Here is a 25,767-nt window from a genome sequence, read left to right on the forward strand (position 1 = left end):
AACACAAATAAATGAAGCCACAACACAAATAAATGAAACCACAACACAAATAAATGAAACCACAACACGATGAAATTAAGCCACAACACAATGAAATAAAGCCATAACACAATGAAATACAGCCACAACACAATGAAATAAAGCCATAACACAAAGAAATTAAGCCACAACACAAATAAATGAAACCACAACACGATGAAATTAAGCCACAACACATTGAAATAAAGCCATAACACAATGAAATACAGCCACAACACAATGAAATAAAGCCATAACACAATGAAATACAGCCACAACACAATGAAATAAAGCCATAACACAAAGAAATTAAGCCACAACACAAATAAATGAAACCACAACACAATGAAATAAAGCCATAACACAATGAAATAAAGCCATAACACAATGAAATAAAGCCACAACACAAAGAAATTAAGCCACAACACAAATAAATGTGACCACAAAACAACAAAATTAAGCTGCAACACAAAGATTAAGAAAAGACTCGTGAATCAGGTGTTTTATTTTGACAGAGCAAGCAAATTTTTTTTTTTATTTTGCCTGGAGGGAACGCAATAATATAGAGAGTTAATTACAATACTCAGCTTCACAATGCACAAATGTCTTTGGTAAAATTTATTTAGTTAAATTAAAATCATAAATTAATCAAAATCAAAATGTGCTTCACTCACAGTGGGAATGTCTTATGGCTCTTCAAACATCTAATACTGCCAATAAAGTTTTACAAATGTAAACATTTTTCACCAGGTCAACGTTGTCCCTTTGTGGTCAGGAGGCATTTCCGTTGGCATTTCCGTTGTGTTGTAGCTTAATTTCATTGTGGTGTAGCTTAATTTCTTTGTGTTGTGACATAATTTCTTAGTGTTGTAGCTTAATATCTTTGTGTTGTGGCTTAATTTCATTGTGTTGTATCTTAATTTCTTTGTGTCGTGACATAATTGTGTTGTGGCTTATTAGTGTTTTGGATTACTTTTATTGTTTTGTGGCTGAATTTATTTATGATGTTGCTTAATTTATGTGTGTTGTAGCTTGATTTTTCTGTGATGAACTTTTGCTTGCTTTGTAAATTTTGTTTTGTTCTGCACCTCTGGGCCACATAGTTATCAGTATCGGCCCAGAAAGTCTATGGGTGATTCTCATTTCTGAAATTGTGCATCCTCGTTTCCTTTCCTTGCTTCCTTTCCTCATTTCCTTGCTCCACCCTCTTAGAAAACGAGGAAAGGATGGAAGGAAAGAAAACGAGGAAAGGATGGAAGGAAAGTAAACAAGGACAAAATGAGGACAGAGGAATCAAAACAAGACAGATTTATAAAATGAAATGTCCTGCTCACTCAAACATGACTTCAAAGTGCTGTCTTTGCACAACTGCATTACATCGGAGCGCTTGATATTAAGTTGTTGAAACTTGACTGATTGATATTTTCATAATAAACCTAATCATTCAAAATGCACTGTTGAAGTATGTGACAATTATGGTTTATTTATACAGCATAAGGTGAAAAATGTATTAAAACTGTTGTGTCAGATGTTAAGTGGTTGGTGAATGTATGTATGTCAGGTGATTTGACAAAAAATCTTCCACATAGGATGCTCCAGTGCAGAGCTGGATTTAGTGATTTGGGGCACTTGGCAAAGTATAGGAATTGGGCCCTCTTTAATGATGCACATTTACGATTTTCTCTTAAAGGTGCTGTAAGCCTTATTATTAATATTTGTATTTTTATGAAATGGTATGGAGAAAATATTCCTACATCCTACAGTGTTCCTACATCCTACCTGAGATACCTCATCAGTCTCTGTGGCAGCACTACACTGTGCAAACAACAAACAAAAATGTGTCCCTGGTTGTGTCTTTCCCCCTGATTGTGCAAACTTTCTAAAAAGGAGTGAATAATAATGTCTGAAAACAAGTGGTGGATTTAGGCACGGGCGACATGGGAAGTGTCAAGCGGGGGGCGGCACAAGGTGGCGGCACCACCCCCCCAGTCAACAGCTTTGGGGGTGTTCTCATTTTGTATCCCAAACAACCCCTCCCCCACCTAGTAGGGATGACTCTGCATGTTTGTACATTTGAAAACATAAAAATGTTTGCTAGATTTACACTGCTAAATAAGGCGAAAATATTTTTTCTTTACGAGTGTCAATGCCCAGATCATAATAATCATCAACACTGTGTATTGGTGACTACAGTGAGAGCTGTGCTCGTGGGAGCAGCGGCTTACTTGCTTACTGATATGTCTTAATCCCCGAATGCGCGGTTGTAACAGAGCAATAACTGACCACTGGGTGGCAACATTGACCAATCAGAATTGAGTATTCCAGAGAGCCGTGTAATAAATAATGTTAACAAATACAACCTTAAATGTTAAATGTTGCCTTTAAAATATTGCCCTGTAGTAGAAAAAAATTGTTGAAACTTATGACAATTGGAATTAACTAAAAGCTGAAGAACACTAAATTAATGAGGTTCACAGGTTCCTAGTCAACCAGTTTTGTTATTTAAAAATGTTATCAATGAAAATGTGCTTTGAAATTTACAGGGACTAAACACAGATGGATTCTCTCTTTTGAGAATAAAGAACTAATTTCCCTCAACTGTGAGTGAGTGAAGTCTAGAACTGTGAAACTCACCATAGTCCCTTACCTCACAGTAAAGCCTGCATTTTTTTTTGCAATTTAACTCAGCTGTGACATTTTGACCCCATTCTCAGACTTCTTCTCGGCCTCTACAGTCTGGCACAACTAATGCCACTGAAGTGGAACGGCAGCTCTGGGGATCTGCTTCATGCTTGTGTGCAGACAAATGTCTGTTTAGTGTGAATTTGAGTTTCTTTTTAGTTTTATTTGTTAAATGTGAATTTTGGGATCCAGGGAGACAAATAAGCTGTTTCAGGAAACACGCTAATGGGAGTTTTTTGTTGATGTCTGATTTCAAAGCATCACTTTGCTAAGAATCATGCACACCATCTGCAAATCTCAAAATTAAGAAGAAAATGTGTTAGCTGCTCCATACATGTGGCATTATTTCTAAATGCAATCTAAATAATAGGGTTCCTGCAGACACTTATAAAGTCTTAAAATGACTTAAATTCAGCTTTCCAAAAATTTAAGGTCATAAAAAGTCTTAAATATCTTAAATAATACAACAAAAGTCTTAATTATCATTTAAAAAGGTCTTAAATTTGAGGGCAGAAAGACAAAATTTGTGATATGACCTAATGTGATTATCAAACTTTAAAAGACTATGATTTAATTAAATAAATGCATGCGCTGCATCCTTCAAACTGAAAACGCAGTACTGTTGTATTTTCACCAAGCACGCAGGTGCTTGTGACTATTTTCAGCTGTTGCAGAACAGTGCACAATCAATAAGATATATCAGAAATGTATGATAAGTGATCATTAATGATCATCTGTTGATGATGACGCAGTGTTGGTAAAATATGACAATGACTTATTTTATATTCCTTATTTGTTTTAATGAGGAGCTGGAAGCAGAGAAGTGCAAAAAAGTCAAAATGAGAGTCCCCGGTGTATTTAAAAATTAAAGTGCCTTTAACGCTGGCGTGTCCTGCTGGATTTTCTTCATCATTACAGCGGAAACAACATAAAATTCTCAGTCATTTTGGGGCATACAGATAAATGTAAGACATCATTAGAGACTATAAAGGGTCTACTTTTATTTGTGTACACTCACAATAAAAACAAAACCTTGTGCTTTTGTAAAATAAAGAAAATAAAAAGGGTGAGCTTTCAGCAGTCTCTGCAAGCATATATCTGAAACACGTCACAAAAATGAACTGAAACTCTGCAAATACTTATCACACAAACATGAAACATGTCTAAAGAAAGCTTAAGATTTCTACTTTTAAATAAAATTTGAAAATCAGCATATTATAATGAATTCTGAAGGATCATGTGACACTGAAGACTGCAGTAATGATGCTGAATATTCAGCTTTGATCACAAATTGCATTTTACAATATATTCAAATATAAATATGTTCACAATATCACTGTTTTTACTCTATTTTGGATCAAATAAATGAAGTCTTGGTGAGCAGAAGATACTTCTTTTAAATGGTAGTATAGGTCTAAAATTAAGTCTTTATGTAAAGAAAATGTATAGTCAGATTACTTCTTTTAACTTAAAACTTGATTTTGATCACTAAGTCTCCTCACATTCATTCTCTTTCTGTCACATTCCTCATTGATAGGCCCAAGGGAGGGGTATTTTGTCTCCTCAGGTGTGAATTACAATCAATATTCATAATAGTTCACGCCTCCTCACATATGACCTTTCTAACACTAAAAGTGTCTTACAAAAGTTAAATTACTATATTGTTTTGTATGAATGGGTGATCAGGATGGTTTTCACATCATTTTGTAGCAAAACCTCTAGGCTACAAGATCCAGATCTCTAAAGTCTTGTGGACAAATGTTTAATATGTGTTATATGGCTTTATTTCAATGACTTAAAAATGTTGTACACACATGTTGCTCACATATTATTGTAGCCCAGTTTGTGCTGGGTGTTATCAGACTTTAGCCATTATGTTTTTAAGCAACTGAAAAAAATACAAATGTCAAGGCATGTCAAAACTTCTCCAGGGCCAAAGTTAAAAATTCCACGCTATGAATCAAATCCATTTGTTTTGGCATGGGGGTACGGTATTAATTTGATTTGTTCAGGTCTTGAAAAAGGTCACAAAAAGTCTTAAATTTGTGTAATAAATCACTAATTCGAGTTCCTGCGCAAAAGTTTGCTGAATTTTGTATATAATTCATTACTGTTTTCCTCTCAGTTATGTAAATTATGGTTTTACTGTTTTGTAGTTTTAATAGTTGTATTAAGTGTATATTTATCTGTTTAATTTGAATAATGTCAATCTAATAAAGAGTGTTAATTTAACCACAACACAACAAAATTAAGCTGCAACACAAAGATTAAGAAAGATATAAATGAATAGATTTCAATTTAAAGAAATTGTCCTTTCTTAAGCTTCAATGTAGTTTAACTACTTTAGTAGTTAAGTTACTTGATTAGCTACTTGAAGCATAATGCATGAAAAGATATTGTTTCAAAGAAGCTTCCCAAACACTGCCTCAGATATACAGTAACTAAACTGAGTAGTAAATATTCACTGACCTCAGCACTTTAATATTATACTTTTGATCCTTAGTGTTTTCTACAAGGCTCCAAATACTGCAAGTACTGCAAGTAATTTGAATGACAAAAAACAGCTGTATTGACACAATCTCATTATTTCTGCCCCAGAGTTTACTGATCAATACAGATAAATCATTCAAAAGAATGTAACATGAAACTCTTTTACTTTAAGCTCCCCAGACATGGGTAGCAATTTTGAGATCTTAAATTTGTTACGCTGAAGTGTGATATCTGTTGGTCTTGCACAGAAAATGTACAGTCAATACTATTGATTTGAATTAATCCAACAGCCAAGGTCAGGATGCTCGATGGTAAAATGTTCCAGGGCTTGATACATTTTCAGAAATCATTGTATCCAAGAAGATCTAGCCCATTAGGAATTTAAAAGTGTAGATGTATTATTAAAACAGACCACTTCAAGATCATTTTGCATTCAGAATTTCAAACTTGCAAAGTTGAAGCATTCGCCAAGTAGTTAGTGTATGTGTTTCCGATGCTCATATGGGAATTACAGGTTTCAATCCAGCTAACATGGTATCCTGATCTCATTTCAACTCTCTTACTACTAAAGTCCTTTTAAGACATGTCATTTTACTGTATGGCCATCTTGGTAACCAACACAGGCAGCTATTTTCTATATGTAGTTAGTAGGCATACAAGCAGGGCTGGACTGGCAATCTTTTTCCCAGCGGGCTGACGCAATTTGGGGTTGATCAAGGGTTGACTGGCCATCGGAAGAACCAAGCAGGCCAGTGGGTCGGCTGTGAAATGGGACACTGCCACGATATGCAGAAAAGGCCCTGCTCAACAACTTTTGGGCCAGTTGCTATGTAAAATCCCGGGTTGATTTCTTTTCCCGGTCCAGCCCTACATAAAAGTGCAGCTCCTATATATTTAAATGGGAAAGTCAACATTTTAAGCTGGTAAAGCTAATGCCTCTTGCAAATGGAGATTGGACCTTTAAACTGAAAGCCAGGACTTCATTTTCTACAGCCATTGAGCATATGAAAAAAAGTAGATAAATCCCAAGAACGTCTAGGTTACTAGTGTAACCCCCGTTCCCTGATGGAGGGAACGAGATGTTGTGTTGATTGTAGTGACACAAGAGGATTCTTTGGGGAGTCTCAGATACCTCTGAATATGAAAAAGACCAACGCCAAATTGGCGAACAGAATTTCCATGTCCCGCCCATGGACATACGGGTATAAAAGGCAGTTTTGTGCCTCTGTTCAGTCAGGTTCTGCACAGAGGTTCCGAGAAAAAGTTTAGGTCATTATAGCGGCTTGGTACAGTGTTGTGGCAAGGGGGACACAATGTCCCGTTCCCTCCATCAGGGAATGGTGGTTACAATAGTAACCTAGACGTTCCCCTTCTGTCACTCACTCAATGTTGTGTCGATTGTAGTGACACAAGGGGTCCCTATTCAACAGCGCCACCTACACTGACCATGTTACGTGATCTGTTGATGCTGGTGCAGCAGGCTGTAGCGTGCCAAAGGCGCATGAGCATCAGACTGCATGTAACCCTCAACCAATGCCCCGCTAAGACGTCATATTGTTTTTATTAGGTTCCCGGCATCCGACCAAGGATTCTCTTGGGGGTGGGAACAAGCGACGTGGCAAGCATGGGAGCAGGCCATGCCAGCCACAGCCTTTTCTCTCTGTTTCTCCTCATAGAGTGTTAGATGCGGCTGGGGCCATGTAGCTATTACACGCATCGGGGAAGGCGTTCTTTTCCGACTCCTATTCTTTCAGGGGGAAAAGACCCCATGGAGACCACATCCAGCCAAGGCTGGGGGAGGTTAAATGTCTCGAATACGTCACATGGGTTTTTAGGCCACATGTGGAAGTGGCGCAGTGGTAAATCCTACCTGCTGAGAGGGAGGAGTTGCTACAAACACAGCAACTGGGGGGCAGAGGGGACTGCCCAAGGGAGACATGGGTCCGCCGGTAGGGGGACCGTACCACAGAAAATACACACAGAGGGATTGATACATGAAGGCAAACTCTGTGGAGCACGTATTCCAGTACAGAGTAATTAGTACCCGTAGTGGGTCTGGTCGGGAATTCCTCCACTGAATTCACAGACCAGAGGAATAGGGAGGAAAAGACATCCAGGGAGCACAAATTTAGTGAACTCTCCTGGGAGAAACAGCGCACATGATCACCTCAGTGAAGGGGAAGGGTGCTAGCGCAAGCCGTACACCCGGTCAGTCGTCCTATGTTACCGAGTTCTACATGCTCGGCCTGAAAAAACATGACTCAACCCGGAGATTGTAGAATCTCGCAAAGGTATTGGGTGTTTCCCAGCAGGCTGCTCTACAGATGTCTGCTACAGAGGTACTGTTGGCCAGTGCCCACGAGGATGTCACACTTCTTGCAGAGTGTGCTCAAACCCACAAGGTGGCGGGCATGGCCGCCACTTCCTGCGGATGGCTCTATGCTGGGGCTGAGAGGCATTGGCATATTCAGAAGCTCCCGAAAGTCACATTGACACAGCGTTGAGTGAGTGTGAGAAGGGGAACAATAATTGTTCTTATAGGTTTGAAACTCTAAAAGCCTGACATGTGTTTGTGATCATAATGCAAACTGGATGACTTTTTATTCTTATGCATTAGGCACAGATTTTTCAGGTATGAGATACCACATTTATCTTTTCATGTACCCATTGCTCTATCACCACTTCCAGGCAAGGGATATTCATTATAATGGAATAAACTGTCAAAAAGATACAACAGGTTTCAGATTTGGATGAGCATCAAAGCAAACTGGTTTGCTCCGTCTATATGTCTCTGAATGCAAGAACCTGTATGTAAACACCTCCTAAAAATTCAATCAGTTCAAATTCAATCAGCTGAAAAAAAAATAAACCTGTCTAATTTTTCAGGGTTTCCTTAAGACGGATTAGTCATCTAGTTATTGGATTTTAAAAAAAAAATGTCGTTTGGCACATCCCTAGTAAAGAATACAGGTGCAGTTGAACAAATAAAACTATTCAAAAACTCAAGTGAAGAAGAGTGAGTGAAATTGAAGAGATAAATCTGAACCAAGAAGAGGTCGACCGATTGTGAATTTTGGCGTTACTGATAACTAAGGTGGCGGAAAAGGCCGATAAGCGATTAATCAGCCAATAGAAAAATAAATGTAAAGTCTTTCCTTACTATGATGGACACAGACATAGAGGTAACAAGAGTCCAAAATTAGTCAAATCCCAAAAGCAATTTTGGGCAAAATCAAAATCTCAATACAAACCAGAAAAAAATAGCAAATTTGGTGAATAACGAAGAACTTTAAATTATAAACAAGCCCGAAATACACAATGGACTCTTATTTTGAAATGAAGTAGACTTAGCTCTGTTACAGTGCTCTATATTTAAGTATTAACCAAATTAAGCTTTTTCACCAGATTGAAGGGCTTTGTGAGAATACATTTCATCAGATGAGGTTTCATGAGGAAGAAGGTCATTATTCACAAGATATGAAGTTTGAGACAATGGATGCGCTGATAGGGATAATCTCTTTTATCTTTGCATGCCCTCGCTTTAATTTAGAACACTTGATTTATCTAATTAAGATAACAAAATATGCATTGAAGTGAGGATCAATATGGGTGAATATTGTCAGTGATTAAAGATTCAGTAAATCCCTATGAAATGTCAGTGATTGACATTGATAAAGGCCACTGTAATAATGCAGAACGTTCTAACTGTAGAATCGCAACTATTGGCATAGATTTTTTTTCCCAGAAAAGTTTCAAAATTATCTATCTTCACCAATGAATCAGTAAATCCATTAACTTGGTCTACCTCTACTAATAAGACCACCCAATCCTCTTAGTAATTCTGTAAATTTAGAGCGAATGGTTCATCTGAGGTGGTTCTGTGTAGGGCTGAGTTTAATCTCAATTTAATATCATGCAAATTCCCTTTTAATCCATATTGTCTTATCCAGCCAATGAGGTCAGTGACTTTGCATCCTGGGTGAAGATTTCCGTCATAAAAGCTGACGTGCAGAGATGGTCGACATTATATTGGGGTTATGCATTTACTTGAACAGAACTTGCGCTCCATGCTGTTATTTAGGGCTCATTAAGCATCTTTAACATGAAGGAAAACATTTCTCATAATCTGTGCGGGTGGGATGTTGAATAACAGACTCCGATCTCAGTTACCTGTGGTAAAATTGCAAGTGTGGATAATTGATTATGAGACAGGATTTTCACAATAGCAAGCTCAGCAAAAAGAAGCAGGACATCCAGCTATGCTACGTTTAGATCATCATGGGACAGCCGACTAAGCTTAATGGGAACAGTATTGTGCATTGCTTCAGGTGTAGCAGCACAGTGGGAGAGAAATGCAATTGCTCTAAATTTTTGGCATAAAATACCACTTTTTTTTAGACTTAATGTCTCTTAAATGTTGAAATTCTTTGGTTCGTCTGAGGTGAATTGGGTTGTGCAATGATATCTGAGCTTCATCCTAACTCTAAGATTTCAAAGTGAAACTCTGTTGTAGCAATTCTAAAGTGCTTAATGTTACTTATCCAAGTAGGACATGTTACTAAGTCAACAACCTTTTGCCATGTGATTTTGATGGTTAATATGCAAAGTGTAACTAAATATTCTGATTTAGTTATTTTAAATAATATTCTTGACTTGAATAAGTATGGGATAATCTACAGTCAGCTGGTCATTATGGCAGTCCCAACACTAAAAACAATGTGCTTCATGGGGTAGCCTCTAAATTATCTGTTTTTATTCATGTCAAAAACATTATTTAAAGGAATGTTCTGGGTTCAATACTAGTAGCAAAATATTGATTACCATGAAAATGTATTTAAAAACAAAAAAAGCAATGGAATGTGAATGGGCCCATTTTTTTATGTTAAAATACTCACTGTTTCAAAAGTATAGCCACAAGATGTAAGCATTACGTGTTTTAACATGATTTTAGTGTGATAAAATTGCTATGTAAAGTTATAGCCAATTTTACATCTTCGTTGTCATGGCGATGTAAAACCTAAAATCCTAAAATTACTGTAAAATTATGATTTAATCAACTTTACAGCTCAAATAATACATGCGTTTAAACAGAAGAATTAAAAAAGTGCTTTCATAAAATGACAAGTGTCATATTTCTGCCTTTCAACCCCATACAAGTTCCATACAATAAGTCCCATTCACTTCCATTGTAAGTGCCGGAGGGACGGGTCAAAAATAAATGTTTATGGTAATCAATATTACGCCACAAATGCTGTCGATTGATCTTAACTTTTATTGAACCAGGAATATTCCTTTAACGTCACTGAACCAACCTATATACATTCGGTTACACAGATAAAACAACTTTTAAGGGTTATTTCAGGTAGAAATAGCTCCTTTATGAACCATTTGCAGGTTCACACTTTTTACAGTGCAATCTCAATATTCTGTAAATAAATCTGGACAAAGGCAGAATGTTTATTCTACTGTATCACACATGAACAGAAGGAAAGAGTCACACACAGAGTTTCAGTTTTTACAATCAAGTAGCAAGATCACTCAGACTGATGAGACAACACGGAGTGACAGATTGTACCATTTTAAATAACTCATAATGGCAAACTGAACATGAATGGGTGCGTGGTTGTTCCCCGAGGAAAAACAACTGTTTGTTTTCCCCTTCCATAAAACTGCTTTTTTATCTGGAGCGGCAAATTGTATATTGCCGTAATTTTTCATGATTATTGTTGCTTATGTGCCATTTACATAGAGATTGCTTTACAGTGGTAGTGAGTACAGCCTCCTAAACACTACGGTAATGATGTAGTGGGTTTCAAATGATGGAGTGGGTCACTTTGCCACACAGCAAGGCTCCACTGCATGCCAATCAGCCAGAAAGATGAAAATTAATAGCATCTGGTTACTGCTTGTTTATTCAAGAGTAATTAACTGCCCGTTATTACCGTTCTAGATACTGTTTGATTTTCAACTCAAGATAAGGGGCACATTTCAAAGCAAAAGAGAGTGGATTGTGTCAAACGCTCATTTGCGAGGCATTCATTATGAATCTTTCAGCATAAAGTTGGGCCATCAGGGGGAAAAACATTCTTAGTTTTTATTTGCCCTTTGTTGTTTAGCTGTTATGAAGGAAAATATGTTGCAATCTGTGTCTGCATAATACTTTGTTAGTTATTACTGCTGTATTTTATATGATTTTTTGATATGGAGTACAAAGGCTGTTCCGCCACATATGGTTAAACAGACACACACACAAACGCACACAGGGACAAACACACTTGATGAGCCCAGAGGTATGGAGTGTGTTAATCGCACACGTGTCCCTTCTTTTAATTGTATATCCATAATTACAACCAAATTAATGTAGCATGTCTGTGTCTACATGAGCGCAAGCAAGATACACTGCAATAATAAATCAATCATGCAGCACAACCATGATGCCATTATGATACTCTTCTGGGATGACACGGCGAGTCCATTATTGGACCTGTTCCTGTAATTACTGTACATCCCTCTGCTACATTAAGGCCCATTAATTTCCTTTAACACTCTTTCTTTGTAATTGCGGCTTCCCCTGGACGAGTGCTATTGCTCTGTATTTGTATTTGTTATTGAAGGGTGGTGTGGGAGTGAAATTGTGATCTGTTAAGATCCATGTGATGTGATGTGAAGTGAATTATGGATAACTACTGTGAATGGAGGAATCTGAAGCAGAGCAGAACTCAGAGTGGAGGTGTGAGTGTGAATACAGATTTTTAGTTCTGGGGTGAGTTCTTTCCATTTTTTTTCTTTCACAAGGTCACAACTGAATACTAAAAGTTGAAACTTTTTTAATTTTTTATTTCTCAACATTCTTACCTCTTTATTTACCTTGGCTATTCATTTCTCTGTAAAATCGCTGAATAATGGTCAACACTGCAAAATGTAATCTCAGCTCTGCTTTGATGGATGGGAGCTGACGGAATGCAAGATGGAGGCTGAAGTTCTGAGACGTATCCTTCCTGTACAACCTTATTTTTCAAAACAAGCCTGCCTTTCTTCTGTTAAGATGGCAAATTCTCCAGAATTCAATTCTCCAAGATGGCGAATTATCCATCTCTGTGTCATAGCATGTAATTCGGTGTCCGGAATGCTTTGTGGACAGCAACATCGGTCAGCAAGCTCAAAAAAGGCTTTGCACCACAAATCAGTATGACAAATTTAGTGCTTGCCTCTTTTTTAAATGTGTACCTTTTGACGTTTTGTCCAAAAAAAAACAAAAAAAAAAACAATATATATATATATGTTTTTGAAAGCTAGACATATTAAAGGGGATGTACTGTATCACTGATAAAATAAAATCTTTCATATTTGAAATAAGAGTTTGATGTACTATGTAGACATTTACTAAATATGCAAAAAAGGTTTATGATCCACATATACTAGGGGTGTAAAAAATATTGTTTCGTATTGTATTGTATGATACGATGCTCACTATACAGTACCATATGTATCGTACAATACATAAACACATTATAGTGTAATTAAGACCAAGCAGCTCAAAATTGAGAGCTGCGGAACAGTCTCCTCCCACGAGAAGCGGCGCTGAACGATCACGGGAAAACAGAGCAACACACTCAAAGTACATAGGCGAGAACATCGATGACAAACACCAGGTAGACTGTACTGTAGCGGTACGGCTTGTAGAATTTGCCAAACAATGGTTTCATATCTGTGCAAATCTGTGTATTTTGAGGCAGAAACAGCAGCAGTAAGTTTAACAGCTCCCAGCCAGCTCTGAGCATGGCATGCACAGCAAGATGCTCATAAGTTATGATTCATAACTATCAAAAAACAGCTTATTCAAAAATCTGACAACATAAGAAACCCGCGATTACATGAGACTTATAATTATCTACTTTTGACTTTGAAATGTAAACAGCTTTGAGAACAACACTTGTGCATATGTTATCAACTGGTAATAAAGGCGGTAAAGTTTACATGCAAAGTGAAACAGGGGGAAAATGGCAAAAAAAATTACGTGCACCTATCGATTTTTGCTTAAGCCGCTATATAATATTGGATTAAGAACATATATTGTAAATCATAGGTCAGGTTCCTTTCTAGTTTTTTTTTTTCAAACAAAATAATTGCAGTGCTGTTGTTAAGGTTATTTTTGCCAATGTCAGACACTTTGGTGGCATTCATAATTTAAAAGACATTTATGTTGAACCCTTGAATGTTTGAGCGAAACATTTGTGGGTGCTCGTATCGTTTTAAGTCAGTAAATCATTACTTGAATGCCACAGCCTATTTGAGTTTTATTGCTGACCATGTGCATCCATGGCCACAATTTACCCATCTTCTACTGGCAACAAAGCAAAAGTCGTCTCAAACTGGTTTCATGATCAAGATATTAAGTTCACTGTTCTTCAGTGGCCTACCCAGTCACCGATTCTGAATCCAATAGAACACATTTGGGATGTGGTAGAACGGGAGATTCACAGAATGAATGTGCAGCTGACAAATGTGCAGAAATTGCGTGATGCAATCATGTCAACATAGAACAGAATCTCAAAGGAATGTTTCCAACATCTTGTGGAATCCATGCCACAAAGAATTGAGGTTTTGAGAGGAAAGGAAAGCCCTAACCAGTATTACTATAGTGTTCCTTATAAAGTGCTCAATATATACACACACACACACACATTATATGTATATACAGTATTAGGGCTTGGAGACAGGACGATGAAATTGGATATCGACGATATATTGACAAATATGCCACTTCTGATATCAACGGCCATTGACAGACGTATATACAGGGTTGGGAGGGTTACTTTTGAAATGTATTCCACTACAGATTACAGAATATATTCTGTAAAATGTAATTTGTAATATATTTTGTTAGATTACTCAAGGTAACGTATTCTAAATACTTTGGATTCGATTTTTTCACTTTTTGTGACTACAAAGACAAAATACACATGACAAAAATATATTCTCTGAAAGAATTAAATATCTTATGCTGTGTTGTTTCTAAAACAAGATCAATCAAACTGATCTTGTTTTAAGGATTTTTAGATATTTTTACAGGAAAATATTACAAAAATTATTATTAAGAATTTGATTTTTGCCCTAATATCGAAGGTCTTACTAGAAAAAACAAATTATGATCCAACGTGAATTTTCTTGATATGAAAGAATATGATTGTGTCTGGTAACGTGTGCATGTAAAATAGCTAGAAATAGCATTTTAGCTTAGCATAAAGCTGTCAATTTACACAAGGTTTATTTCTATTTCTTCTGCTCCAAACTTACTTCAAACTTACTTCTCTGTCTGCTCGTATTAATGTAACACATCATAAGAAAGTGTTTCACCGCTGTGCAAATGCACTTTTGATCGCATCATTTATATGAATAAATGTTTTCCATCTGAAAGTATTAAATATTAAATGAAACAATTGACAATAAAATGCAAAGTAATCTCTTCAGTAATCAAAATACATTTTGAATGTAACTGTATTCTAATTACCAATGACTTAAATTGTAACTGTAGTGCAATACAGTTACTTATATTTTGTATATATATATTAATTTTTTTTAAAACAACACAAAAATTCCTCCCCACTGTGCTTTGGCTATTTATTCAAACTAAGGTGCAAAAACTGGGTTATTTAGAAAATATCAAATAATTGATAATTCCTACCATAAGCATATTTACATAACCATGCCCATGTTTATCAAATATGCATATCAATCTTAGCCAATCATAACAGAGGTAATTTACAAATAGAAGTCTATATAAAACAGGCACAGTACCTAAAACAGCCTTCTTTGTTAAGAGTCAAAAAAGGGTAACACTAATCATTTATCTGTTTCGAAACAACATTGTATTATTGTATACATTGCATATATTGTAAACAAAATATGCAGTACTAAAGAGCTTTTTTGAAAGTCTCCATGATCAGTGGGGGAAAACGGCATTTTTGTGTGCATGAGAAGCGTAACCATAGTGAAATCAATGCGTTTAAAAAAAAAGAACAAAAAAAGAATATTAACGTTGAGATCTAACATTTTAAGTGGACTTGCTACAATAGTGTAGAATACGGCCCTTTTACTCAAAGCAACATCACACCTGAAAAAATGTATCTCAGTCAGTCAATCAGTTGAAATCAGTGAAGCGGGAAGTACACTCAGAGATAATATAGAACATTGATTTATTTGAAAATCTTCTCTGGAAGCTTACTGGTTTCTCGTGAGATCTGGACGAAAGCTTCCACGCCACTCTCCCCATAATTCCCCTCGGAGGCCAGCGTGGAGACGTAGTTCCAACCCATAGCAGTCACGATGTCCAACATGGCCTGAGCCTGATAGGAGTCAGGCGGCACGACCCGGGAAAAGAAGTCGTACCGAGTGTTATCGCTCAGCTCCGGTGCTGTGGAAGCATAGCTGATCTGAGGGATCTATGGAGGAGAGAAAGAGAGAAGATTGCAAATTGTAACACAGAAAAGATTTCAGAAATTCCATTTTCTCTTATCCAAAGCCAAGTCTGTAATCTGCTCTTGAGAACCAGGGAAAGGCTAGAGCAATAATTAAAAATCACTAAGTGGATAATGAAGAACCATTTCAAACAATTCAAGCCCTCCAGGTTTAGCAATACCCATGCAGCCTCCAAACATCTTATGCCCAAAGCTATTGATGCAAACTACTGCCAAACTGCGAGGAGGAGGCAAAGGTGAAACAAGACCAGGTAACAAAGACAAATCAGCTTGTGTTGGAGTACAAAGAACCGCGTTGAAGTCTGCCAGCAGGCAAGTTGGGTAATGGCTTCTGGTGGCGATTGATGGCCTGATTGATTTCTCCTCAGCCAAAAGGCCAGACTGTCAGCCAGAGCCCCAGAGGCTCGACTTATCAGCATGCATCGCAACGGCGCAGCAGAGAACCAGACCGTAATACAAATGCCGCTCATAGGCGAATCAGGCACCGGAACATTTTCATCCACAACCCTGGATTGCAAGCTTGTAAATACAAATGTCATGAATGCATTGACATGAGTGAACATGTCTGCAAAAACAGATGTGTGTGTGTGTGTGTGTGTGCGCATGTGTGAGAGTGGGTGTTGGGTTATGTGTTATTTATATGGTGTGTTACATAGGAGATGTAGCACGTTATATCCTAAATGCCAACACTAGACTTGACTTGCACCATAAAAATAAAGCAATTAGTTTGCTCATCATGTGATTCATTAATATGTGAAATATAGCAAGATCATTTGATATTCTTTTCAAAATTTGGTTAAATGAATGTTCCAGGTTCAATACAAGTTAAGCTCTATCAAAAACATCTGTGACAGGCTGTCGATTACCAAAGGAAATAAGTTCAAAACGCTTGTAGAAAATATTTCTACAAAAAACAATACTGTACAATATGCACAAGTCTACTCTGTTAAAAGTGGTAACCTGCATTGTACCTTGAGAAGCTACTGTTTTTCTACCTGATCTAACCATTAAAAATGAGTTTTGTTGGGGTAGTCCAATGTATTCAGATTGATACAGTGATGTTTAATAATATCTACTGTATATATATATATATATATATATATATATATATATATATATATATATATATATATATATATATTATAAATGGTCTGCACTTTTATAGCGCCTTTTTAACCTTAGTGGTATTCAAAGCACTTTACACTGCGCCTCATTCACCCATTCACACACACATTCATACACCAATGATGGCCAAGCTGCCATGCAAGGTGGCAGCCTGCCATTGGAAGCAACTTGGGGTTCAGTGTCTTGCCCAAGGGCACTTCAGCGTGTGGAGTTGTGTGGGCCGGGAATCGAACCACCAACCCTGTAATTGGTGGACAACCCGCTCTACCACCTGAGCCACAGCCGCCCAAAATTAGATCAAATTAAATTATTACTAAATTATTAAAATATTACTTGAATAAAACCAGATATTTTAGATGTTAGCTCATGAAGCAAATTTTTTTAGTTAACATTTCGTTAGTGTATAAAGCAACATTTAAATTTAATTTAAATGCTGAAATAAAATGTTCTCATGTTGTGTACAAGGAATGGATGCCAGAAACGGATTTTTCGTAACTATCCACATAGAACATCTCCCTAATAAAGTAGCTCAAGAAGGGCAATTTAGAGAACTTTATAGATCAATAAATGCTTAAATAAATACTCATATTTAACAAAATAATTAGTATAAAATGCAAGCTTCTCATCTCTTTTAAACCCTCAGGAATGCCTGGTTCCATAGGGTGGTTTCACAAATAGTACGTTTTAAATGAACCAAACTCATTTCAGTTAAAGTGAACCAGAAAGGGAACCAGCTGCAAATTACCTCAGTGCTGTTGGTGTTCACAATGTAAGTGGACTTAAAAGAGGACCAGTTTATTTTTTGGCCCATTTAGCATTTATGTGGTCTCAGAACCCTTGTTGTTCACACCACAACTCCTTTAGAACTCAGACCTCCTTGCTGATTATGATTATGAAATTTGGCTATACAATAACTTGTAAACTTATAATTGTGATTATGATGATAAATTGCCATATTTCTTAAGGTGTATGTATGTATGTATGTATACTTAATATACATACACCTTAATAAGTATTTTAACTATGAATCTTTTAAAAATGTATTATTATTCCAATATTATTTATGCTATATTATTTCTATAAGGCTTATTAAATTATTTTATTTTATTCAGTAATACACTCACTGAGTTAGTGTTTTTATTATATAAAATATGGAACAGGGATAGAATGACATGAAAAGTATTATTTTAAATGTTAAAAAATGTCCAAATACCTAAAATATGTTTCTTTTTGGTCAACTTTACATTTACACTGTTATTCAGCCAATGAAACTCAGACAATCCTGCAGGGGCAATGCTAGACATAAAGCTCTACTGGGGCACATGCCCCCCATTACTCATATCACTTTTTCTTTCTTTCTACACGCAAGGAGTGTGCAACACAATGCACTATACAAACTTCCCTTGCTAAACCCACTATTCCTACACTGCACCAAGTACTGGGAAAGGTAAACATGTAGAGCTATTAATCTTTATGAAAATATTTAAGTATCTTCAACATACTCTACAGGAACATTCTCAACATGTTGTACGGCATAAAATGCATACACTGTATATGCGTTAACAAAACCAGAGAAAAATCTCTTGCACATTTGCATTCTTCTATATTACACATTACATATCAGGAAAACCTCTGTCAAGTAAGTCTGTGGAATCGCATTATACAATGTCAGGCAAAATGGCCTCAGACAAAACGGCTTTAGACAAAAAGGTCTCAGAATGAGCGGAGAGTTGGTTGCTAGGTAAGCATTGGTCACTAGGCAGAGTTGGTAGCTAAACTGGCTGTGTTTGGTTGCTAGCTTGAGAAACTAGCTTAGCTATCTATAACTTTATAAATACAGAAGTGTCGTTTCTATAAAATTAATAACTGGCTAGCTAACATAATTGGTGTAAGTTTTAACTGACGTTTGAAACTCACTAAGTTTTCTTTGCAACAACAACTCAAAACAAAACAAGCTATAGTCCTTTTTAGTAGAATCCTGAAACTCAAACTAAAACTGGCAGTTATAACAATGCACTGGGTGGCACTGTTGATTATGGACACAAGTTGATCACATTTGTTGAGCAAACAGTTCTGTCACTCAATACGTTCAGATGGACACCAGAAAAGCGGGTTATTGTGAGAATATGTCTTACTTTGAGAAAGCTGGGTTCCTTTTTAAATGTACTGGATAAGCAGTGTACACTTTACTCACGTATATGTGCAGCTCGTCAGAAAGCAGCGACCCCGTTGCAACGTAATCCCCGTGACACTTCTGTAAACAACAAACATGGCATCCGAGAAAGACTATGCTAGCTGAGGTAAGGGACATTCCATCATTTAAACTGGTGTGTATAAATAAGTATAGTTTACGGAGCACGTGGATATGTTTGTTTTTCTAAACAAAAACACGATCAATATGAGATACAATATAAACATGATAACTATTATATGTCGAGTGTTTACAGTCGTTCTGTACATTAACTGCATCAGTCTAATTCATTAGTGGTTTGTCAATTTTTGTGAGCTTAAATGCTTTCATTCTATTTATTTTTTGTTTTCACGCATTGCTTGTTCAAATATATACACTCACCTAAAGGATTATTAGGAACACCTGTTCAATTTCTCATTAATGCAATTATCTAATCAACCAATCACATGGCAGTTGCTTCAATGTATTTAGGGGTGTGGTCCTGGTCAAGACAATCTCCTGAACTCCAAACTGAATGTCAGAATGGGAAAGAAAGGTGATTTAAGCAATTTTGAGCGTGGCATGGTTGTTGGTGCCAGACGGGCCGGTCTGAGTATTTCACAATCTGCTCAGTTACTGGGATTTTCACGCACAACCATTTCTAGGGTTTACAAAGAATGGTGTGAAAAGGGAAAAACATCCAGTATGCGGCAGTCCTGTGGGCTGAAAATGCCTTGTTGATGCTAGAGGTCAGAGGAGAATGGGCCGACTGATTCAAGCTGATAGAAGAGCAACTTTGCCTGAAATAACCACTCGTTACAACCGAGGTATGCAGCAAAGCATTTGTGAAGCCACAACACACACAACATTGAGGCGGATGGGCTACAACAGCAGAAGACCCCACCGGTACCACTCATCTCCACTACAAATAGGAAAAAGAGGCTACAATTTGCAAGAGCTCACCAAAATTGGACAGTTGAAGACTGGAAAAATGTTGCCTGGTCTGATGAGTCTCGATTTCTGTTGAGACATTCAGATGGTAGAGTCAGAATTTGGCGTAAACAGAATGAGAACATGGATCCATCATGCCTTGTTACCACTGTGCAGGCTGGTGGTGGTGGTGTAATGGTGTGGGGGATGTTTTCTTGGCACACTTTAGGCCCCTTAGTGCCAATTGGGCATCGTTTAAATGCAACGGCCTACCTGAGCATTGTTTCTGACCATGTCCATCCCTTTATGGCCACCATGTACCCATCCTCTGATGGCTACTTCCAGCAGGATAATGCACCATGTCACAAAGCTCGAATCATTTCAAATTGGTTTCTTGAACATGACAATGAGTTCACTGTACTAAAATGGCCCCCACAGTCACCAGATCTCAACCCAATAGAGCATCTTTGGGATGTGGTGGAACGGGAGCTCGTGCCCTGGATGTGCATCCCACAAATCTCCATCAACTGCAAGATGCTATCCTATCAATATGGGCCAACATTTCTAAAGAATGCTTTCAGCACCTTGTTGAATCAATGCCACGTAGAATTAAGGCAGTTCTGAAGGCGAAAGGGGGTCAAACACAGTATTAGTATGGTGTTCCTAATAATCCTTTAGGTGAGTGTGTATATATATATATATATAAACACAGGACATGATACAAGCTTGTTTTGATTATAATTAGAAGCTTGTTTTTTTTAATGGTGACGCAACCTTTATGACTAAAAATTATTGTACAACGTCTCTTATTACCTGAATTTAAATAACAGAATATTTGTTTTGTATGCCCATCCCTACTTTTTAGTAGCTAAGTAATTAGCACACAGCAGCCATAGTTACTACCATCAGTTTATGTAGTATCCTAAATTAGCACTAGCAAATTAAATGATCAATTTCATATCCAAAAGATTGATTAATTGTTATCATACACAATCAAGTACTACAGAACACAAAAATGTGTTTATTTTCTCTGCAATTCCATAAACTTGACAGAGGGTTTCCTGAGACTTGATGTTTTTCATCTGATGTCTGAGACCTGACTCTGACGGCAGAGGATGTAGTTAGTTTTTCAAGTCTTATCTCCCTCAAACTCATCTCTCCTTTCTGCTTTCCTGTCCCTGCTTCATCCAAATAATTTTCTGATGTCCATCTACAGGAGCCAATAATGTTTGAGTCAAAATAAGATAATACATATATTATTTAGAAATGTACTTTAGTTTCATCATGTTTTCATTGCATACCTCAATTCTGACTTGTGTGCCGACACCAGGGTAGAGTTGCACCAGCTGTGTGCAAGTTCTCGCGTAAGTTAGGACATCAAGTTCACACTAAGGGGTTAGTAACTACTAGTTCGTTTGTAACTAAGTCGGTCCCTAATTTGGTTTACCACCTGTAAGGCAAGACTTAACTAGTAGGTTGTAAACTCTCCATAAAGTAATAAGTAATATGACGTTTATCTGTATTGATCAAATAAACAGCCTTCAAATTTGTAGACAGATGTCATGTTCACTGTTGTCTTGTTTTTGTGCTTTTATGTTGAAGTTTAGTTCCTGTTTGGTTTTTGTAGTCCTTTGTAGTTTCATTTTATGATTGGTACTCCCCTGATTATTTTCTGTGACGAAGGCAGGCAGAGAATGCTGATCTAAATGCAGCTTTTATTAATAAAACCAGGAAAACTCAGGACAAAGAAAAACAAAGGAAACCTAGCACAGAGCATAACACATGCAAGAACTAACAAAAAAAACTAAGGGCTTAAATACACAAAAGGAACAAACAAGTGAATGAGGAACACCTGGGGAAACAATTAGGGAATGAGAAATAATCAGGGGAGTACCAATCATAAAATGAAACTACAAAGGACTACAAAAACCAAACAGGAAACAGGAACTAAACTAAACTTCAACATAAAAGCACAAAAACAAAAGACAACAGTGAACATGACAACAGAAGTGTTAAAAACCCATGGATTTCAATTATATCTTGCCTCATCTGCTCGTGAAACTGTCAGCTGTAATAAATGATATCCCTATTAATATACGATATGTAAAAGTAGATATAATAAATAGTATATTTGCCCTGTGTAAATAAAAATATATAGGAACTGTATCTAAAATAATTAAGGGGTGATATAAATACAAATACAACAGGCTGGAAAAATAGACATTTATTAATTTTAATATCTTATATATTTCGTATATGTTGACACTTGACAACAGACGATACTCCCTGAAAACTGCACCGTTTGAATGGTTTCATGCTAAAGAGCCCCTTAAAAGTATGTTTTTTCTCTCTCTTGTAAATGTAAATGAGTGTAAATGCCAACATCATCATATATGTTGAAATGATTGATGACTATCACACAAAACATGAGCACATTTATGTCATTAAAGGAGTCTTCTTTTTTATTCCAACCATTACTCCTGGTCCGTAAATATTTAGTTCACATGTAGGGTTACATTCTAATGGTGCAACGCTCAAATATTTAGTAGCGTGTAAGTTGTGACTAAGTGCCCATTTACGCCACAACTAGGCTAAGTTGTAACGTACGTATAGCTGGTGCAACCGCCCCCTGGACTTGTGTGTGTGGCTGCTGTCCGTGTTATTAGTTATTTTTAGTGAAAATGTATTCAGTTCAGGTTAAAAGCTATCATCGTATAAAATCGTCATTGTGTTTGCCTTTGATTAATAATGCTCTGATTTCAATAATATAATATATCACCTGATAGTTAGTTAAAAAAAGATATCGTGTCTTTTTTAAAGCTTGTGGTATAGCTAACTATTAGAGAAAGGTAGCTTGACTGTACAGTGGCTTAAGTAGCTTAACTAACTTAGCTTGGGAAGCTACAGTTTCAAAGTAGCTCACACTGCAGAGACCATGTGATCAAGTTATTGGTTCTTTGAATAACTTTACAATCTTCATACCAACAAAAATTAATACTGTAGAATTTTGGGGTGCCTCGGTAGCTCAGTGAGGAAAGACGCTGACTACCACCCCTGGAGTTCGTGAGTTCGTAACCCAGGGCGTGCTGAGTGACTCCAGCCAGGTCTCCTAAGCAACCAAATAGGCCCAGTTGCTAGGGAGGGTAGTGTCACATGGGGTAACCTCCTCGTGGTCGCTATAATTGGGTTCGCTCTCGGTTGTGCATGGATGCCGCGGTGGATGGCATGAAGCCTCCAGCCGCCTGTTGACGGTCTCAGACGCAGAGGCAACTGCGATACGTCCTCTGCTACCCAGATTGAGGTGACTCACTACGCCAGGACGAGGACTTAGAATGCATTGGGAATTGGGCATTGCAAATTCCAAAAAATACTGTAGAATTTTAAAGCCTTGTATCTGAGACTTAAATCTTTTGTTTACCTGTTGTTATCTCTTTTATCTCATCAAAACGAAGCACACAATGTTCTGTGTTTGCCTCCATAATGGAGCTGTCAAATATAGAAATGCCTTGGCTGCTGATAGATTGCATTCAGACAATACTAATTAACCTCTACAAAGACCTTTATTTAAAACACTCCCTCCAAGAGAAGTGGACACAAATTGCTGCAGAGTGAGAGATGCTTGTGCTTAATCACTCACTCTTTCATTTTCATGCCTTGCCCTTAATTGACACATACAAATGTGCACACACCATAACTTTGCAGTGGCAGTCCTCGAAGGATGTTTCATATAATGCTGAAGAGCTACATGTTTCCAGGAAAGTTAAAATGAAGTCCCATTTGCCATAGTCCCAAGGGTCACGATTTAGCCAGTTAGCTTCAGCAGTTAGCCCCTACTGGTTGATACCATACTGTAACTACACCATTTTGAAAAAAATAATATTTCACTATTGATTAATATTGATTTTAGTTCAAGATCCATCTTAAAAAAATCTATATAAAAAATGTACAATCATAGAGGGAAGGCAAAAGAAAACTAAACTGCTATGATAGTTTTGACTACTTCAAAACCAATCCACAGTTTACCAACCACTGGACAGCACCATAATGATTCTGAGTACTGCTAGGCTGTTTTCTGGTTCTGTTCTCCATAAGAAACAATGTGAACTAGCGATCCAGACAGAGAACAACAACAATTTTCAGTTAGAGTAAAAATAAGTTTAGGCAAAACTTGTGCTAAAAACTTAGCCCAAGTAATGAATTGTGTAAACGTAACTAACTACTCACTTCCTATCATCCACCCGCTACTAAAACTTTGACCGGTGAGGCAATGTCAAAAGACAGTCATCACTAATGTGTGATGTATCAGCAGTGTGGAGCCTCATATTTTTTATTTAGCAATTTGCATGGAACACTTCCGCATTCAGGTGGATAATAAGCATTTATCCACGTTGCATACTTACAGAGTTGCATGTACCAGCAGAGCAACTGCCATTGAGATGAGGTATTATAGACCTCCCTGTGATAGCCCATGACAAAACTTCCTGTGCCACTGCTGATTCAAACCAACAGGATATAATTAATTAGATCAGATGTGGCTGCAAAGCTGTCTGTAAATATGCATCAGGCTCACGGTCTAGATGTCATGTGTGTCAGAGAGCAGGTTAGGTGATATTTATTTAGCAATCAGGATGTTTTGTCATGCTGGCTTCATGCACTGTTTACTGTTTGATCTAGGGTATCTAGAGGATAGTGGGAAAATGTCAGAGTTATTTTTTTGACAGACAGATGTCAGCCTTCTCACTTTGTCCTACAGTCTTAAGTGAAGAAGATATAATGAAGACCGAACTGTATACAAAATATTTCTGCATTCTGATGTTTAGTGTACCTAATTGGTCGCAAGGTGACATTCAAACCATTTATTACAGCTTGAAGTTATGACATAGAATTTTGTTAGGCTGTGTAAAGGGAACAATGGAGGCGAGAACCGGCTTGAGAATATAAATAATATTTTAATGTAAAATGGAAACCAAAAGACACAAACACACACATAGGACGGACAGCTCCCCATAAACGTTCTCTCTCTCTCGCACCACCATCCGCAGTCAGCCTTTATCCCTCTCAGAGGCTTGATTAGCCTGATAAAGGGCCGGGTGTGTAAAATCACGACCCGGCCCCGCCCTCCGCCCTGACACATTCCTCCCTCGTTCTCTCAGGCTGGGGAGCCCCCGGCGTGCCTTACGCCCTATCTGCCGGCAGGTCATCCCCGCCTTCCTAAATCTGGGAGCGGACAGGGGGAGGGCAACAATAATGAAAAATAGGGTGAAAAAAACAAAACAGTAAAATTTAAAAGAGAGGGAAAAGGCCAATGCGGAGCGGCAGTGGGAGAGAGAGAGGAGAGAGAGAGAGAGAAAGAAAAAAAAAAAAACTAACTCGCCGGTTCTCCGACACACCGTAGCTTGGTCCTCGGCCACTCCTCCACCCTTTAAGGGACGACAGCCGCGCCTCTTCGGGCGGATCGGAGGCAGTGGATCGGAGGTCTCCCCCGCCCCTGGCAACGGTTCTTCCGCTCCAGGCGGTCTGCAGTGAGCACCTCTCCGCTCACGGTCGGTGGTCTCAGACTCCGCCACGTTTCAGCGGCTGGTAGGGGTCTTCTCCACCCCTGGCAGCAGCCCTGACCGCTCCAGGCGGTCGGTTAGGAGCCCATTCTCCCCTAGGGTCTGTGGCCGCTACTCCGCTTCCAGGTGGCCGGGCTCCTCCGTCCCCCGGCAGATGGCCGTGGCTGCTCCGTTGGGGTGGATGGTAGTGGCGAGAACTCCCCTTCGGCATATTCCTCCTTGTTCCCGGGTCTTCGGCACCAGTGTAAAAAGGAAACCAAAAGACACAAACACACACATAGGATGGACAGCTGCCCATAAACGTTCTCTCTCTCTCACA

General features: G+C 37.9%; 1 protein-coding gene across 1 annotated transcript in view; it reads right to left on the minus strand.

The window, feature by feature from the left end:
• The window catches only part of LOC127640699 (metabotropic glutamate receptor 8-like), a 190,777-nt gene that overhangs the window by 110,131 nt on the left and 54,879 nt on the right, over window positions 1-25,767 (minus strand). The window contains exon 3 of the mRNA XM_052123396.1: window positions 15,416-15,632. Coding sequence (XP_051979356.1) covers window positions 15,416-15,632 — 217 coding nt within the window. The remainder of the gene's footprint in view (window positions 1-15,415; window positions 15,633-25,767) is intronic.

Source organism: Xyrauchen texanus, chromosome 49 (genome assembly GCF_025860055.1).
Source record: "Xyrauchen texanus isolate HMW12.3.18 chromosome 49, RBS_HiC_50CHRs, whole genome shotgun sequence".
Classification (NCBI taxonomy): Eukaryota; Metazoa; Chordata; class Actinopteri; order Cypriniformes; family Catostomidae; genus Xyrauchen; species Xyrauchen texanus.